Source organism: Triturus cristatus, chromosome 5_1 (genome assembly GCF_964204655.1).
Source record: "Triturus cristatus chromosome 5_1, aTriCri1.1, whole genome shotgun sequence".
In the NCBI taxonomy this organism is placed as follows: domain Eukaryota; kingdom Metazoa; phylum Chordata; class Amphibia; order Caudata; family Salamandridae; genus Triturus; species Triturus cristatus.
The window spans coordinates 465801193-465819417 of record NC_140587.1 but is presented as its reverse complement, the minus strand read 5'-3'; the positions used below and the strand labels follow the sequence as shown (position 1 = coordinate 465819417).

The following is an 18225-nucleotide window of genomic DNA, read 5'->3' as shown; positions in this document are numbered from 1 at the left end:
CTAGACAAGCAGATTCAACCACTCCAGTAATGGTGCACACAGCAAACGCTGCCCTTAGTCGACCAACATTTTCCTCAAGCATGAACCATCCACAAAGAAAATATCATCAGGGTCAGAAAGTGGTTCATCAAAAATGTCTAGTCTCGGTTTGGTGCACAGTTCAGTCACATCAAGACAGTCATGGTCCTCACAATCTTCCCCATCTGCATTTGGAATAGGCATCAATGTTCCCGGATTCAAAACAGAACACCTCTTCAAAGTCACATTTTCTGGCGCAAGTATAACTTGCTCATAGCGTGTTAACCTGTTATTTGTGAGGTGCTGCGTTTTGGTCCTCGTCATCAACAGTTCAACAGAATGTGGCACATAGACTGTAAGTGGATGTCCCATGACAATGCTCTCACACCTTTCAATACTGACACCTGTTGCAGCAACGGATTTGAGACACCCGGGCAACGCAGAAGCTACTGGGTCTAAAGTAGCTGAAAAATAGGCAACTGGTCTACGGACACCTCCATGATCCTGAGTCAGAACTGACAATGCGCAACCTTCTCTCTCGCAGCAGAACAACGAGAAAGCCTTGTTGTAATCAGGCATTCATAAAGCTGGAGCGCGACACATGGCCTCTCTCAGCCTTAAAAACGACATTAGACAGTCATTGTCCCATGGTACCGGATCACTCACATCCTTGTGCGTCAGCCGCTGTAAGGGCTTAGCTTCAAAGGAGAAGTTGGGAATCCATTGGTGACAGTAGCCAACCATCCCCAAGAACATTCTGACTTCCCTCTGGGTGGTAGGCACAGGCTTGTTTATAATTGCCTCAATACGATCTGGTGGCACCTTCCTCTTGCCCTTCTCAATTCTGTGGCCCAAATACTGCACTTCACTCAGACAGTACTGCAATTTGTTTGGGGACACTTTGTGTCCATTCTCTGCCAAATGATTCAGTAAAGCAATGGTATCAATCCTGCAAGCGTCTTCTGTTTCTGACGCTATGTATTGCACCAGAACAGAGTTCTGTGGCAACACAAGACTCTCGAGATTCTTCTTCAAGATCTGATTAAAGATCGATGGGCTCTCTGGATACCCCTGAGGGATATGACACCACGTTAACACACGATTTTCCAGCCGGAAAGCAAAAAGAAATTGGCTCTCCTCATGGAGTGGAATCGAGAAGAATGCTTGACACAGATCAATCACTGTAAACCACTCAGCTTCACATGGAATCTGAAACAGGATCACAGATGGATTCGGTACCACTGGACAGCATGGACCAACTATTGTGTTGACCTTTCGCAGGTCCTGCACGATCCTGAATTTCCCACTCGGTTTCTGCAGCCCATGATAGGTGAATTACATGGGCTACCCATGATCTCCTTCAGAATTCCCTGCTTGATCAAAGACTCGATCACAGGTTTGATCCCTGCAATAGTCTCGGGTGACAAACTGTACTGGGGCGTCCTAGGAAATTCTACGTTCTGCTTGACCTGAATCTTCACTGGCTCTACACCTTTGATCAATCCAATCTCTTCTCCCGTGAAGTCCCACACCTCATGTGACACTGAATCTCTCAAATCAAGTGGAAGCTCCTCCACTCTCAGCGCTGGGTACATTTCTATGCAGAAGTGCTGATTTGCAAGTTTAAAGGTCGCATCATCATCCTTTGCCTGTACTTCAACTCCCTTTGAGGTGCAATAAATGGTAAAATTTAACTTGCACAGCAAATCTCTACCTAACAGGCAAACTGGACTCGAGTCACACATCACAAACTGGTGTCGATCTTGGAAAGTTCCTATTCTCACAGGAATTGGCTCTGTTAATGGACTGGTCATTTTCTTGTTTGCTACTCCAACAACTTGGATCGATTGTCCCGAGAGGGGTAGGTTAGGGACTACTGCTGATCTTACAGTAGAACGGGTAGCACCAGTATCAACCAAAAAGGTGGTAGGATGACCATCAACATCTGCTTCTACGAATGGTCCCCTCTGGTCTACCTCCAAGACTGCTCCAAGGGTGCAGTTTTCCTCCCCTCTCAGGCACTGTTATGCCAACGGGTCTGGGATGAATTTATCATACCCTTCGAACAAGGGCATCTGTTGATAAGTCCGAGTTCCCTGCTGAACATATTGAACCCTAGGGGGCTGCGGAACTTGTACCTGCGGACTGAACGTCCCCCCTTTTGTCGACCTTGGTCTAGTTACTGTAGGGACTGCTTCAGGTACAGGTACCTGAACTATCTCTACTTCCTGCTGCACTTGGTTAATCGGGTTCAAAGGACACTCGCGCTTCCAATGTCCGATCTGGTGACAAAGATGACACACAGTGGTCTTCTTCAATGTTGCCACATCCACTCCTGTCTTGGGATCAACTGATTGGTCTTCCCTGACCTTGAACATTCTGGTTCCCTCCGTTATTATTTCCCTGTCTCCTTCCTAGCGTTCCTCCGCTAGGTTGAATTTGAGCCGTTTGCATCTGAACAAGCATCAATTTGTCCTTCAACTTCCTGTGCTTCGAATCTACCTCATCACTGCAATATCTGGCGTACCGCAAGATCTCATCCACTGTCTTGTTCTGCCAACAGATCAGATGTTGCTGTATCATGAGACTAACTTCTGGCCTCAGTCCCAACACAAACTTTGAAACAAACTGTCCCATGTCTTTTGAATCTAAGGCATCTAATCCACTGTACTGTTTGAAAGCCTGCAAAAGGCGTTCATAGTACTCGTGCACCGTTTCCTTTGGTTCCTGGACTGTGCGATCTATCTTAACCCAATCTATATCCTGAGGCAAGATTTTCTGCTCAAACTTTTTCATAACTATGGGTGACGGACCATTTGTGACAGCGTCTCTTTCTGGTTCTGAAATCGGCCATTCAACAGCAATCTTACACGCAGACCATAAGTCCCCTAGAACCACGATGTCAAACAACGTATTCAAATCAATCCACAATACTTTTGAGATCTTGACAAAGTGATCGACCTGCTTGTATCATTCTACAGGCTTCTCCCATAGCCGAGGGAAATCATTCGTAAATGCAGCCAAATCACCCCTACTCCAAGGCACATGCACGTACCCTCCATTTTGTACCTCTCTTAAAGGGAAATTCCCAATATCCAGCATCCCTCCACCTGGAGGCGGCATTTCTCCTACAGTCCTTTTGGAACTCTTCTTCTTAGACCATCTTTCCTCCCATTTATCAAGCATGATCCATGCATACATCGCTATAATCAAATCTCTGATGTGTGTTCTCAGCCCTATGACCCTTTTCTCTTCCAGTTATTGGTCACCATACTGCAACCTATGGTTTTCCTGCAATGACTTCGTTTTGGACAAATCCACCTCATACGCCTTGGCCAACTCTGTCAGTTTCTCATGTGTAGTTCTTGCCTTGCGAGTCACATCCTTCACTACAAAAAGTAAATCATCTTGTTAATAAATGTCTTTCCTTTGAAGAGGCAAATTTCCACTTATTATCTCGTCTACTTTTGCTTTTAACCTCACTACGTCTAGCATCCTTGCCTTCATGGCACTTCTCGACAAGCTGCACCATTCCACTCGTCATACTCGCAGCTCTGATCCCTAGATCTACTCTCTACTGTCATGTTCCTAGAGACTGGTCGGTTTCCTGAATTGTCTTGCTCATCATTCCCTGCGGTTCTCTCACTCTGATTTCTCGCAGGCGGTACCCACATTCTCAGATCCGATCTTGACTCGGCCAGAGACCTTCGTCTTATCGGTCTCACATCCACCTGTCCCCTGGAGGAGTCTGCGGTGGCTGGCAATGGCGTACTCCATCCTATAGGTCTCAGAGCCTGTTCCATCTCGCTCACTGTCCCGTTTCCCTCAACGACACTCCTTGATCCAACAGCTGACTGTGCTAGACTACCAGCTTTCTCTTGATCAGGGTTGTAAACTGAAACAATGGGTCCGATGGTAACCGGTACTTTTAAGGCATCCGGTAACCTCACACCTCTAGCTGCTTTGGTACTCGCTACCGACTGAATCCCCATGTCCTCTGTTCCTGTTGAGATTTTCCCTACTATTCTCACATCTGACTGAGTCTGTATTCCACTAGTCCCTTCCGCTGGAGCCGACTTTCCTTTGTAAGAATCTTGATTAAACGGAGGCAGTCTTTCAGACAACAACCTCTCTACCAGGCTGTCATCCATATCACTATCATCCTAATCTACACTCTTTGCCTTTGCACTGTCTGTTTTCTCTAGTAGTGGGTACAATCTATCCCCCTCAATTGTTTCCACTCTCCACCTCTTTTCTAGCGCATCCCACCTCGCATCCTGGAATGCCCTGATCGACTTCTTCACTCTTTCTTGACTTCTGTCTCTTTTCCTGTCATACGCCGCTCTGATCCATGCATGTAATGCCTCAAACTGGCATGGTCTTGGCAGAGGTCATAAAGAAGACATCACCGATTTCAACTGATACAACACATCCAACCTGGAAGTACCATATTGTGGGAAAGTCAGGTCTCCCTCACCATGAGTCATTTTATGCCAATTTTCAAGCCAAATTATAGTGTGCAATCCCACATTCTTTGCCATATAATGTGCTGGAGTATCCTCAGGAGGGGCTTCTTCTCCCCCACGAGTGACCACATGTCTGTCACCTCTACACAATTCTCGGAAAACCTGAAAACATTTCATGATAAACAAAATGTTTCGATCCCGCACAATGTTTTCGTTCACTTCCTGTTGTCAATCCGCCAATGGCAGCGCGACTCACACCAACCGACCTATCGCAGCGCGACACCTTCTGACGTCACACTTCCTCCGCTCGCAGCAGTTCCCCTCCTTCACAATTCGCTTCTTACTCTTGCATTCGTCCCATTAATGCAATTATCTGTCCACGAATGACCGGACAATCACTTCACTGACTGCCTTTGAAGGTCTCTCGAAATTGTTGACCTCAAATCTCCACAATCGCCTCAACTGATAGGTTTCAATCACACAATGTTCCACATACAACAACCCACGACCAGCATCGGCTACTCACGCACTCACACATTCGCTCCCCCTATCTCAGTCTGGGTAATCGATGACGTCTCACGATACCCCCTTCAATGGTCAACAAAGTCTACCTTGGGTGTCTTCTACACCACAACTTCTCAGACTACTCGTCGTGTCTAAGAATCCCCGGGCTGCGCGTGCTCACAGCCTGATCTCACAATCACTCAACTCAGATACCAACTCCGCAAGACATCACACAATAAAATCAGCACCGCAATCTACAAACACATCACCCTATTCATACTCACTCTACCACTCCGTAGGTCTCCATCAGCTGCCGTCGTCTGCCGCTCACCATCCAATGGGTCACCATCACTCTTCTATGGGCCTCTGTAATCACTTATCTTGATCTAGATCTCCCCTCACTATCAGAGATAACCATCCTCCGCTACCAACTGATTAAGCTGGATTCTTATCTACCTTACCATCACCAAGAATCCTCTCAGGTGGCCAGGATCTTTTTATCTGCTAAATAGTGAAGAGGGGAGGAAATCAAATTTTAACATATGATCAATGAATTGCCTTTAAACTTTAAAAGGACCACTGACTCTGAAGCACGAATTTTAGGAATTTATTACAACCAAGAATAACTGCACATACAAGCACCTCAGTATGAGGTTAAGAAAGTAAATGGGTACTAATACAAAAGATATCCTGCGCAGAAGCCTCATCCGACTCAGAATAAGAAGAATAATCAGCTCTAATAACATCATAAAAGCAATAATCACTCCAATCACTACATTAGAAATCATCAGCCCAAAAAGGAAAATCAATTAGTCTATCCCTACTCTATCTCTAAGGTGGCATCCCTACTTTTCAATTTTCCCTTCCAGGCATGAGAGTAAAAGGTGTCAGAAGTGAAGACTTCCTTAGAAGTGCACTCACTTCCTGAAACCCAAAGCCTTGCCAAGGTAAATAATTTTCAGCCTACAATATTTGGCTAACATAAGAAACAAACAGGCCTTTCTCTTAACGTATATGGGATCAGGCCTTTACACAATTTAAACACACATTTCTATAATCACTCTATAAGCATTGATTTCATTGCATTTCATATATGAGTAAGCAAACTACACGTGCAGACTTTAATATGGTGCACGTTTAAACCTAAAGCATCACGTTACACAAATCAATCATTATGCATTGGCTAAAATACATTTGCAATCGATCACGACATTGCTTTTCATAAAAGTCATGGTTACATTTCTAATCATACTATTATAAGCACATTTTAGTAATACATTTCTAAGTCACACATTGATACATTCCGTGAACATAAGCGGGTGCTGACTAACGGTAACTATAATGCACCCCTACAATTTTCTGAATAACGTGGCGCTCTATCACAGCTTAGTCATTTGATACTAATGGTGTAAGACAGTACCATCCCCGGGTAATCCACAGTAACCACAGTCTGCCCCACGACCGAATTCGTACTTAATGCCGGTGGTTGGAGTTGGTGGGCACGGGACCCATTTTTGTGGACACCAACTTGTGTGTAATCACCAGACTTTGATCTACAGCAAGAGAGAGAAAGGCTGAAAGGGAGAAAGAAGGAAGATGAGAAAGATAGGACAATAGTGATAGAGGGAGGAAACAGAGAGGAAAAAGAACCAGCTGAAGTAAGAAAGAGACACAAAATAGGCGGTAAAAGTGACGGAAAATTGGGCAACTGTGGTATCTGCCAAATCCGACATTCCTCAATACAAGCAGAGGGCTCCTTAGGAAAACTTTGGGCCATTGCACTTTAGACTTTTACCATATTAACCTCTTCACTGCGGCGCAAATTCCGCCGCAGCGCTCCCGCAGTGCTGGCATTCCGATCGCGGGCGTGGTCATGACGTCTCCCGGCCGTCGTCCGCACACGCCCATCGTGACTCATGACGGCCGGGAGACGTCATGAGCACGGAAGAGGTTAAGCACTGACAGGACTCCAGAGAAGTCACCTTGCACCCCATATTCCAGAGCACTGAAGCTTCCCAGGTCCATGAGCAGCCCATCCAGTTAAGGATATGTCTTTGTATTCTGGGATACATAATCCTTTATGAGCCCATTATAAACTCAGGATTAAAGCCCCAGAATGCAAAAAATTAACTTGGCCTTGATCAGCTGCTGCTTACTCATTGACCTGGTAAACCTGAGAGCCCTGACATTCATGGTCGCTAACATTCAGGACACATCTTCACGAGCTGCCGAACGCGGCCTGGTGCTGTGTGCATGAATGCTGGTACAACGACACCGGAAGTGTGTATATTTGCCATGAAGATTCCAGGCATCTGCAAAGAGGGAGTTAAATATGGTAGCGGCAGCTTCTTTTGTTTCCTGCTCTGTGTGAAACCTAAAATGCCACTTTACGCAGACCAGGGCATCCTGTGTCTTCGTACTCGGAAGAGTAATTCGATGTCGTCGACTAAAAGTTTAGCATTCTAAGGCCTGCTGCAATGTGCGGTGATCGTCTCAGTGTACTGCGTCACCCTGTCAGCAGAGAAAGTGTTTGGCGTAGTATTATGCATAGCGTTATATTCTGTTCTCTCAAGATGCAATGGAAAGCTGCAAGCTGTGTATTAAATTCACTTCCCGCAGCCGGTGGTTTTATATTTTATTATTTATGTTTCCCCATAGGCTCAGTGGAGGAGGATCACCAGTGGATGACCCAGATTAACAGACTCCAGAAGTTGATTGACAAACTTGAAAAGAAGGTATGCCTTGCTCTAGCCCTGTTTCCCTTCAGCAAATGCTTTCTTGTCATATTATATGTTTGTACTAGAAAGCCATAGTGCTGAAGTGATACCGTCCGACTGCTTAAGTGTTGAATCTCTCTTTTGTGTTTTTCCACATATGCAATTATATGCATATTGTATAATGTGTCATACAATGTATTTATTTGCAAAAAACTGACACAAAATTGTAAAACAATTTTCTCTATAATCTCTCCAGAATGAAATGTAAATTTCTCACAAAAAATAATTGATTGAGCTCTTAGGGACACCTCCAATGATTTTGCAATGCTTAATTCACCATTATTTACATACTATTGGCCCGATTCACAAACTGCATTTTGTAGTAAGTAAAGTAGTTCTACAGTACTACTACTTACTTTAAAAATGCAATTCAGAAACCTATGAGTGTAAATGTCCACCTCTCCTTTACTTTCTATGGGGAGATTCATACGCATGAAAGTTTACTACCCTGTAGTAAATGTGGGAGGGTAACATGAGTGGCTGGAAAAAGGAGAATACTCAGTACTAAATGGGAGGGGTTTAAGGAGGGGTTTTGAGAGGAATAGACACACAACCACAAAAGAGTAAGCCCATTGCTATTAACTAACTGCACTCTTAAAATTACTAGAGCCAAAAAGGACCCAAAACAGTAGTAAATATTCTGTAGTTCAGTTCTAGAGTAAGTCCAGCACCACATATGCCCAACCACTGGTACTGTAACACCCTCACAGAGAAAATAATGGAGGTAGGGACTTATAATAAAACTCCATGGGAAATACCGTTAACTAAAATTAAAATTATTTAAAAATATAAATACATTTAACTTGATGTTAGAAAATATCAGAAAAACAAATATGTTTAGCACATATAGCCACGGAATGGACCCTTAGGGTTCACTGCACTTTCAGGCTAATAGAAAAAAGCTCTAGCCTTTCAAATGCATAAAATCAAGACTGGAAAGCCTGGGGCATGCATTCTTTGCCCCCAGAAACTTAGAGTCACTTTTTAAGTGCGTTTGGAAGCGGGAGGTTGCTGCGTCCCGTTCACCTTTATCTTTTTGTGGGGTGGGGGCGCGTCTGTGCCCCCCCTCCTATTTTCCATCATCAGGGGCCCGGGATGGGGTTCCCTGACCCCTTTGTTGTATAGACCAGCCCAGGGGGTGGGGTCGCTGGACCCTGCCGAGCTCTGGGAACGGGGTCTCATGCACGCCACCTTCGGGAGCATGAACTCATAAACTTACACCAGGCCCTGGCGCACCCCAGGGGTATAAGCAGGAATAGCAGCAGGACCCCTTGCACTCAGTTTTCTCTTTTGAGCAGGTTAAGAGAGGCAGAACTTCCAGATGACATAAATCTGGCCACGTTGGGTTGATTCTGGTAAGCTTGGAGTCCTTTTGCTCCTAGCAACCTGAAGCCTTTGCAGCAGGCCTCCTGGGTTATAAAGCTACCTGATTTGCTGGGAGCTGGTACCACACTGGCTCCCTGTGTGAGTTTTTCTCTGTTCTTTTGTCTCAGGTGCTCCTCCCCTCCTGCTGGGGTACAGAAGTCCAGATCATCCTCCAACTAGTCCTTATGGGATGGAAGAGAACCAGCCTCACTTGTTCTGGAGAGACCACCTGTTCCTGGGGGTCAACTGTAGGCAGAGTCCTTTAGTCCATAAGGGCATCAGAGGGCTTGTCCTTTGAGCTCTCCATGTTGTGCCACCATCCAGTTCAAGTGTACAACTCTTTGTCTCTCCCTTTTGCAAGAGCCTTAAGTGGAGGTGGAAAGTTTAAGATGCTAGGCACCCTTGGCCAATTCACCCCTCCACCCTGCCTCAACCTTCATGCACAGCATGCTTGAACCATCCAAAATGGCACTGGCAAGAGGTGTCTGTGAATATCTCATCTGGGCTTCTCAGCTCTCTCCCTAGCTAACATCACTGCCAGAGACTTTCCCACCAAAATCAAAGTGGAGCCCCCTCCTTTGTTGGCTCCAGAGGTCTGGGCATCCTCTTTTGTTCCGTGGGCCTGTGTTGTCCCAACTACAGTACTGTGTTACAGCTAATTAACAGATGCAGATTTTCTTCCCCACTTCTTCCTCCTCAGGGTCTGAGTGAAGCATTGTCAATTACTCCATTAAGTTGCTGGGGAGTAGAGTATTTAACTTGGCTTAGCAGGGTGACAGAAGTTCTGGAATCTGATCCTGAGCTGAGCCAGAGAAATATGCCAATTATGGATGACCTATAAGTTGCACATGTAAACTCTCGGGATTTCAATATTCAAAACTGGCATGTGTGTTTCACCCCAGTTTGATACCTTACTGGACTTTGTAGACCTAAGGGAAGCACAACTGCAATTTAGGACAGTTTTAGCTTTGTGTGTATAACTCAGTGACACTGCAGATAAACCAGTAAACCCTACTCACTTTACCTACGAGTGGCTACTAATATTAAGAGACCTACCCCAAGACAACTTATATCCTTTTAGAGAACCCTCTGTGCCAGGCTACCTGTGCGCAATTACCAGGCTGCGTGCAATTGTTGTCTTACATGCGCAGCCTGCACATGTGTACCCACACATGTGCACACTTGTAACCAGTCAAGTGCCCTTTAACCTAAATGCATCACAGCAGCCTTATCTTAAGAGGCAGACACTGGCAGTAAACACGTACATTCTATTTACCATGTGGTTACCATGGGTGAGACTCGAGTAATGAGACTCACTCACAGTAAAAAGTCCAAAAACAGACGGATAAAATGGGTGGAACCTGCTTGCAACACATAACATTGCATAAACCAAAAATCTCTCAGATACCCAGCACCATTTTAGTTAAGAAGAAGTCAGCCCGCTGCATTCAGTATTACGACAAGCCTGAATTACCCACAGGGGTACTACCGCAGAGGCACAACATATAGGCATCATTAGACTTTTTGGCAGGAGGGTAATTCTGTACAACTGCCCACACAGTAGCTTTGAAAGATAAATAGGTAGGGCTGAGGGCAGCATTTGTAATCACAGGCCAGACAGCTCATTCAGTTAAAATTTAGACTCAGCTTGACCACACATCATTGCAAATTAGCCACCGGCAGCAGTATCACGAGGAACAAGGAACACGCGTTGGGTTCTGCTGATGCCCTTGTCTTTATTTGGGGAGAGGCAGGACCTGGCTGATATGACTCCATTCGGGCCCCTGGTGTAAGTGCTGACATTACACCACTGTGTTGGTACAATTGCACATGAACCAATAATGCAGACCTGGTACCTGGAAACAAAGCTTACATTGAACTGCAACACCATAGTGGAGAAGTTTGCTGTGTCAGTCCTGCGAGACACACTCTACTTGGGCCAGGGGATTCAGTGTGTTCTACTTATGAGCCCAATGATCCAATCCTTCAGCACAAAAGGACTGTAATGGTGGTAAATCACATTGTTTCTCTATTGTGGATCTCTCTTGAGAATAGTGACATCAGTGATATATACATGGAAAAAAGGAGCAAAAGCTCCCAAGGCCAATCAGAGTTGAGTATTTTTTCATTTTGCAATCTGCAGCGGTACCAAATAACTTTAACTATTAACCCTTTTATGTCCACCTCAAGCACTTTTTTAAACACTTATTACTCGAAAACTAATGAGCAAATTTACACCAAGTCAAACAAACATGCTTTCAGAGTAAAGTTTTAACTTTGTGCCAATGGTGTAATTTCATTCAGCCAATTTCTTTATATTGAAGAGCAAACTTTCCCAAATGAATAAAAATTGGAATTCGCACTTTTGGGACTCCTCTATTTCTTGACTCCCAGTTAATGGATCAAGGCAAAACTTTACATAAAGGAGCCAAAGTGGATGAACTTTTTGGGAACGATTTGTGCAAATTCATCAAACGGTGGCAAAGTTATGAAGAGAATAACAAATGCCTTTTCAATGGAAAGTCTGGCTTAACTAGAACTACACTGGCACTGTCGCTACCAGTGTAACACACATATATATATATATATATATATATATATATATATATATATATATATATATATATATATATATATATATATATATATATATATATATATATGACGACCAAGGTTTCTTCAACGAAAGAACCAGGCACACACGTAGGCTTACTTGGACCAGCAGATTTATTTTGGACGGCATAATGCATTTCGGATAGTTCCTTCATCAGACGCCATTCCGCTAACAGGCAGTGCTGTCAGTGTCCAGTTTTAAAATGATGCCTGCATCGCTCTGATAGGCGAAGAACATCCGGTGGGCGTGGCCAGGATTCAAACACATACGGTAAGTACCATCCCCCATGTGGAAAGTGCCTTTATTCCGGTCAGTTACACCTCTGTCCTGGGCATCACTCCTGCTAATCCCATAAGCCTTCACCCAGCCGCTCTCACCTCAGCGGGAAGTCCCGACATGGAGTATCGGACCAAGGTGGCCCCAACGAGTGTTGTTTGATGTTTAGATGAAGCGGCGGTGCAGCAGTTTTCCACACGAAAAAACACCAAAGCTGCCACTTGTCCTGCTGCACTGCTATTAGGGTGGGGTGCCGAAGGTGCAAAGTAGCCACGCACCGAATATGACGACCAAGGTTTCTTCAACGAAAGAACCAGGCACACACGTAGGCTTACTTGGACCAGCAGATTTATTTTGGACGGCATAATGCATTTCGGATAGTTCCTTCATCAGACGCCATTCCGCTAACAGGCAGTGCTGTCAGTGTCCAGTTTTAAAATGATGCCTGCATCGCTCTGATAGGCGAAGAACATCCGGTGGGCATGGCCAGGATTCAAACACATACGGTAAGTACCATCCCCCATGTGGAAAGTGCCTTTATTCCGGTCAGTTACACCTCTGTCCTGGGCATCACTCCTGCTAATCCCATAAGCCTTCACCCAGCCGCTCTCACCTCAGCGGGAAGTCCCGACATGGAGTATCGGACCAAGGTGGCCCCAACGAGTGTTGTTTGATGTTTAGATGAAGCGGCGGTGCAGCAGTTTTCCACACGAAAAAACACCAAAGCTGCCACTTGTCCTGCTGCACTGCTATTAGGGTGGGGTGCCGAAGGTGCAAAGTAGCCACGCACCGAATATGACGACCAAGGTTTCTTCAACGAAAGAACCAGGCACACACGTAGGCTTACTTGGACCAGCAGATTTATTTTGGACGGCATAATGCATTTCGGATAGTTCCTTCATCAGACGCCATTCCGCTAACAGGCAGTGCTGTCAGTGTCCAGTTTTAAAATGATGCCTGCATCGCTCTGATAGGCGAAGAACATCCGGTGGGCGTGGCCAGGATTCAAACACATACGGTAAGTACCATCCCCCATGTGGAAAGTGCCTTTATTCCGGTCAGTTACACCTCTGTCCTGGGCATCACTCCTGCTAATCCCATAAGCCTTCACCCAGCCGCTCTCACCTCAGCGGGAAGTCCCGACATGGAGTATCGGACCAAGGTGGCCCCAACGAGTGTTGTTTGATGTTTAGATGAAGCGGCGGTGCAGCAGTTTTCCACACGAAAAAACACCAAAGCTGCCACTTGTCCTGCTGCACTGCTATTAGGGTGGGGTGCCGAAGGTGCAAAGTAGCCACGCACCGAATATGACGACCAAGGTTTTTTCAACGAAAGAACCAGGCACACACGTAGGCTTACTTGGACCAGCAGATTTATTTTGGACGGCATAATGCATTTCGGATAGTTCCTTCATCAGACGCCATTCCGCTAACAGGCAGTGCTGTCAGTGTCCAGTTTTAAAATGATGCCTGCATCGCTCTGATAGGCGAAGAACATCCGGTGGGCGTGGCCAGGATTCAAACACATACGGTAAGTACCATCCCCCATGTGGAAAGTGCCTTTATTCCGGTCAGTTACACCTCTGTCCTGGGCATCACTCCTGCTAATCCCATAAGCCTTCACCCAGCCGCTCTCACCTCAGCGGGAAGTCCCGACATGGAGTATCGGACCAAGGTGGCCCCAACGAGTGTTGTTTGATGTTTAGATGAAGCGGCGGTGCAGCAGTTTTCCACACGAAAAAACACCAAAGCTGCCACTTGTCCTGCTGCACTGCTATTAGGGTGGGGTGCCGAAGGTGCAAAGTAGCCACGCACCGAATATGACGACCAAGGTTTCTTCAACGAAAGAACCAGGCACACACGTAGGCTTACTTGGACCAGCAGATTTATTTTGGACGGCATAATGCATTTCGGATAGTTCCTTCATCAGACGCCATTCCGCTAACAGGCAGTGCTGTCAGTGTCCAGTTTTAAAATGATGCCTGCATCGCTCTGATAGGCGAAGAACATCCGGTGGGCGTGGCCAGGATTCAAACACATACGGTAAGTACCATCCCCCATGTGGAAAGTGCCTTTATTCCGGTCAGTTACACCTCTGTCCTGGGCATCACTCCTGCTAATCCCATAAGCCTTCACCCAGCCGCTCTCACCTCAGCGGGAAGTCCCGACATGGAGTATCGGACCAAGGTGGCCCCAACGAGTGTTGTTTGATGTTTAGATGAAGCGGCGGTGCAGCAGTTTTCCACACGAAAAAACTGCTATTAGGGTGGGGTGCCGAAGGTGCAAAGTAGCCTGTTAGCGGAATGGCGTCTGATGAAGGAACTATCCGAAATGCATTATGCCGTCCAAAATAAATCTGCTGGTCCAAGTAAGCCTACGTGTGTGCCTGGTTCTTTCGTTGAAGAAACCTTGGTCGTCATATTCGGTGCGTGGCTACTTTGCACCTTCGGCACCCCACCCTAATAGCAGTGCAGCAGGACAAGTGGCAGCTTTGGTGTTTTTTCGTGTGGAAAACTGCTGCACCGCCGCTTCATCTAAACATCAAACAACACTCGTTGGGGCCACCTTGGTCCGATACTCCATGTCGGGACTTCCCGCTGAGGTGAGAGCGGCTGGGTGAAGGCTTATGGGATTAGCAGGAGTGATGCCCAGGACAGAGGTGTAACTGACCGGAATAAAGGCACTTTCCACATGGGGGATGGTACTTACCGTATGTGTTTGAATCCTGGCCACGCCCACCGGATGTTCTTCGCCTATCAGAGCGATGCAGGCATCATTTTAAAACTGGACACTGACAGCACTGCCTGTTAGCGGAATGGCGTCTGATGAAGGAATTATCCGAAATGCATTATGCCGTCCAAAATAAATCTGCTGGTCCAAGTAAGCCTACGTGTGTGCCTGGTTCTTTCGTTGAAGAAACCTTGGTCGTCATATTCGGTGCGTGGCTACTTTGCACCTTCGGCACCCCACCCTAATAGCAGTGCAGCAGGACAAGTGGCAGCTTTGGTGTTTTTTCGTGTGGAAAACTGCTGCACCGCCGCTTCATCTAAACATCAAACAACACTCGTTGGGGCCACCTTGGTCCGATACTCCATGTCGGGACTTCCCGCTGAGGTGAGAGCGGCTGGGTGAAGGCTTATGGGATTAGCAGGAGTGATGCCCAGGACAGAGGTGTAACTGACCGGAATAAAGGCACTTTCCACATGGGGGATGGTACTTACCGTATGTGTTTGAATCCTGGCCACGCCCACCGGATGTTCTTCGCCTATCAGAGCGATGCAGGCATCATTTTAAAACTGGACACTGACAGCACTGCCTGTTAGCGGAATGGCGTCTGATGAAGGAACTATCCGAAATGCATTATGCCGTCCAAAATAAATCTGCTGGTCCAAGTAAGCCTACGTGTGTGCCTGGTTCTTTCGTTGAAGAAACCTTGGTCGTCATATTCGGTGCGTGGCTACTTTGCACCTTCGGCACCCCACCCTAATAGCAGTGCAGCAGGACAAGTGGCAGCTTTGGTGTTTTTTCGTGTGGAAAACTGCTGCACCGCCGCTTCATCTAAACATCAAACAACACTCGTTGGGGCCACCTTGGTCCGATACTCCATGTCGGGACTTCCCGCTGAGGTGAGAGCGGCTGGGTGAAGGCTTATGGGATTAGCAGGAGTGATGCCCAGGACAGAGGTGTAACTGACCGGAATAAAGGCACTTTCCACATGGGGGATGGTACTTACCGTATGTGTTTGAATCCTGGCCACGCCCACCGGATGTTCTTCGCCTATCAGAGCGATGCAGGCATCATTTTAAAACTGGACACTGACAGCACTGCCTGTTAGCGGAATGGCGTCTGATGAAGGAACTATCCGAAATGCATTATGCCGTCCAAAATAAATCTGCTGGTCCAAGTAAGCCTACGTGTGTGCCTGGTTCTTTCGTTGAAGAAACCTTGGTCGTCATATTCGGTGCGTGGCTACTTTGCACCTTCGGCACCCCACCCTAATAGCAGTGCAGCAGGACAAGTGGCAGCTTTGGTGTTTTTTCGTGTGGAAAACTGCTGCACCGCCGCTTCATCTAAACATCAAACAACACTCGTTGGGGCCACCTTGGTCCGATACTCCATGTCGGGACTTCCCGCTGAGGTGAGAGCGGCTGGGTGAAGGCTTATGGGATTAGCAGGAGTGATGCCCAGGACAGAGGTGTAACTGACCGGAATAAAGGCACTTTCCACATGGGGGATGGTACTTACCGTATGTGTTTGAATCCTGGCCACGCCCACCGGATGTTCTTCGCCTATCAGAGCGATGCAGGCATCATTTTAAAACTGGACACTGACAGCACTGCCTGTTAGCGGAATGGCGTCTGATGAAGGAACTATCCGAAATGCATTATGCCGTCCAAAATAAATCTGCTGGTCCAAGTAAGCCTACGTGTGTGCCTGGTTCTTTCGTTGAAGAAACCTTGGTCGTCATATATATATATATATATATATATATATATATATATATATATATGTATATGTATATATATATATATATATATATATATATATATATATATATATATATATATATATTCCAACGAAGACCTCCCAAAAAGAAGCCAGAGGACGCAGTGGGGAGCTTTCGGGAACACCTTTATTGACAGCTATGTATGGCATGATGCATTTCGGCGTATTGCCTTCTTCGGATGCCGCTAGCTTGACGGGAATACTCCTCCTCACCCCCTTGAAATACACAGGTCCTCCCAATGCGTGGAGGTCAGCTGACTCCTCTGATTGTTCACAGCTGCAGTTCGATGGTAGAGAACTACAGCTCCCATGGAACACTGTTCTGGTAAGTACTGAAAACGGAGCCACAATGTTATTTCCTTTAATGGAAGCTGAAAATACCTAGCAGAGGGTGGGGGTTTGCATGATGAAAAGAGAGTCCCGTAAGTCACAGTCCGGCATTCCCTCAGGTCCCCAACGTTCCAGCCCCAAAACCACTGTTAGGCCGGGCCGTGAAACTGTGATTCAGTGATCCAGCTTCCCCGTGAAGTCACGGGCTGTACCGGACAGCAGCCCCTTGCCTGGCTAGGTGTTGTGGCAGTCCTACGAAATCCGATCCCTCGGTAAACAAAATGCGACAAAGCCGCGGTGCCAACAACTCGCAGGACTCTTTGTAGAACGGGTCCTCTTTCCGTGCATGCTGGCAGGCACGTAAACATTCCAACGAAGACCTCCCAAAAAGAAGCCAGAGGACGCAGTGGGGAGCTTTCGGGAACACCTTTATTGACAGCTATGTATGGCATGATGCATTTCGGCGTATTGCCTTCTTCGGATGCCGCTAGCTTGACGGGAATACTCCTCCTCACCCCCTTGAAATACACAGGTCCTCCCAATGCGTGGAGGTCAGCTGACTCCTCTGATTGTTCACAGCTGCAGTTCGATGGTAGAGAACTACAGCTCCCATGGAACACTGTTCTGGTAAGTACTGAAAACGGAGCCACAATGTTATTTCCTTTAATGGAAGCTGAAAATACCTAGCAGAGGGTGGGGGTTTGCATGATGAAAAGAGAGTCCCGTAAGTCACAGTCCGGCATTCCCTCAGGTCCCCAACGTTCCAGCCCCAAAACCACTGTTAGGCCGGGCCGTGAAACTGTGATTCAGTGATCCAGCTTCCCCGTGAAGTCACGGGCTGTACCGGACAGCAGCCCCTTGCCTGGCTAGGTGTTGTGGCAGTCCTACGAAATCCGATCCCTCGGTAAACAAAATGCGACAAAGCCGCGGTGCCAACAACTCGCAGGACTCTTTGTAGAACGGGTCCTCTTTCCGTGCATGCTGGCAGGCACGTAAACATTCCAACGAAGACCTCCCAAAAAGAAGCCAGAGGACGCAGTGGGGAGCTTTCGGGAACACCTTTATTGACAGATATGTATGGCATGATGCATTTCGGCGTATTGCCTTCTTCGGATGCCGCTAGCTTGACGGGAATACTCCTCCTCACCCCCTTGAAATACACAGGTCCTCCCAATGCGTGGAGGTCAGCTGACTCCTCTGATTGTTCACAGCTGCAGTTCGATGGTAGAGAACTACAGCTCCCATGGAACACTGTTCTGGTAAGTACTGAAAACGGAGCCACAATGTTATTTCCTTTAATGGAAGCTGAAAATACCTAGCAGAGGGTGGGGGTTTGCATGATGAAAAGAGAGTCCCGTAAGTCACAGTCC

The 18225-nt window shown here is 46.7% G+C and overlaps 1 protein-coding gene across 1 annotated transcript in view; it reads left to right on the top strand.

The window, feature by feature from the left end:
• The window catches only part of NECAB1 (N-terminal EF-hand calcium binding protein 1), a 1647431-nt gene that overhangs the window by 1315374 nt on the left and 313832 nt on the right, over positions 1 to 18225 (top strand). The window contains exon 8 of the mRNA XM_085605303.1: positions 7647 to 7723. Within this exon, the coding sequence (XP_085461429.1) occupies positions 7647 to 7723 (77 nt within the window). The remainder of the gene's footprint in view (positions 1 to 7646; positions 7724 to 18225) is intronic.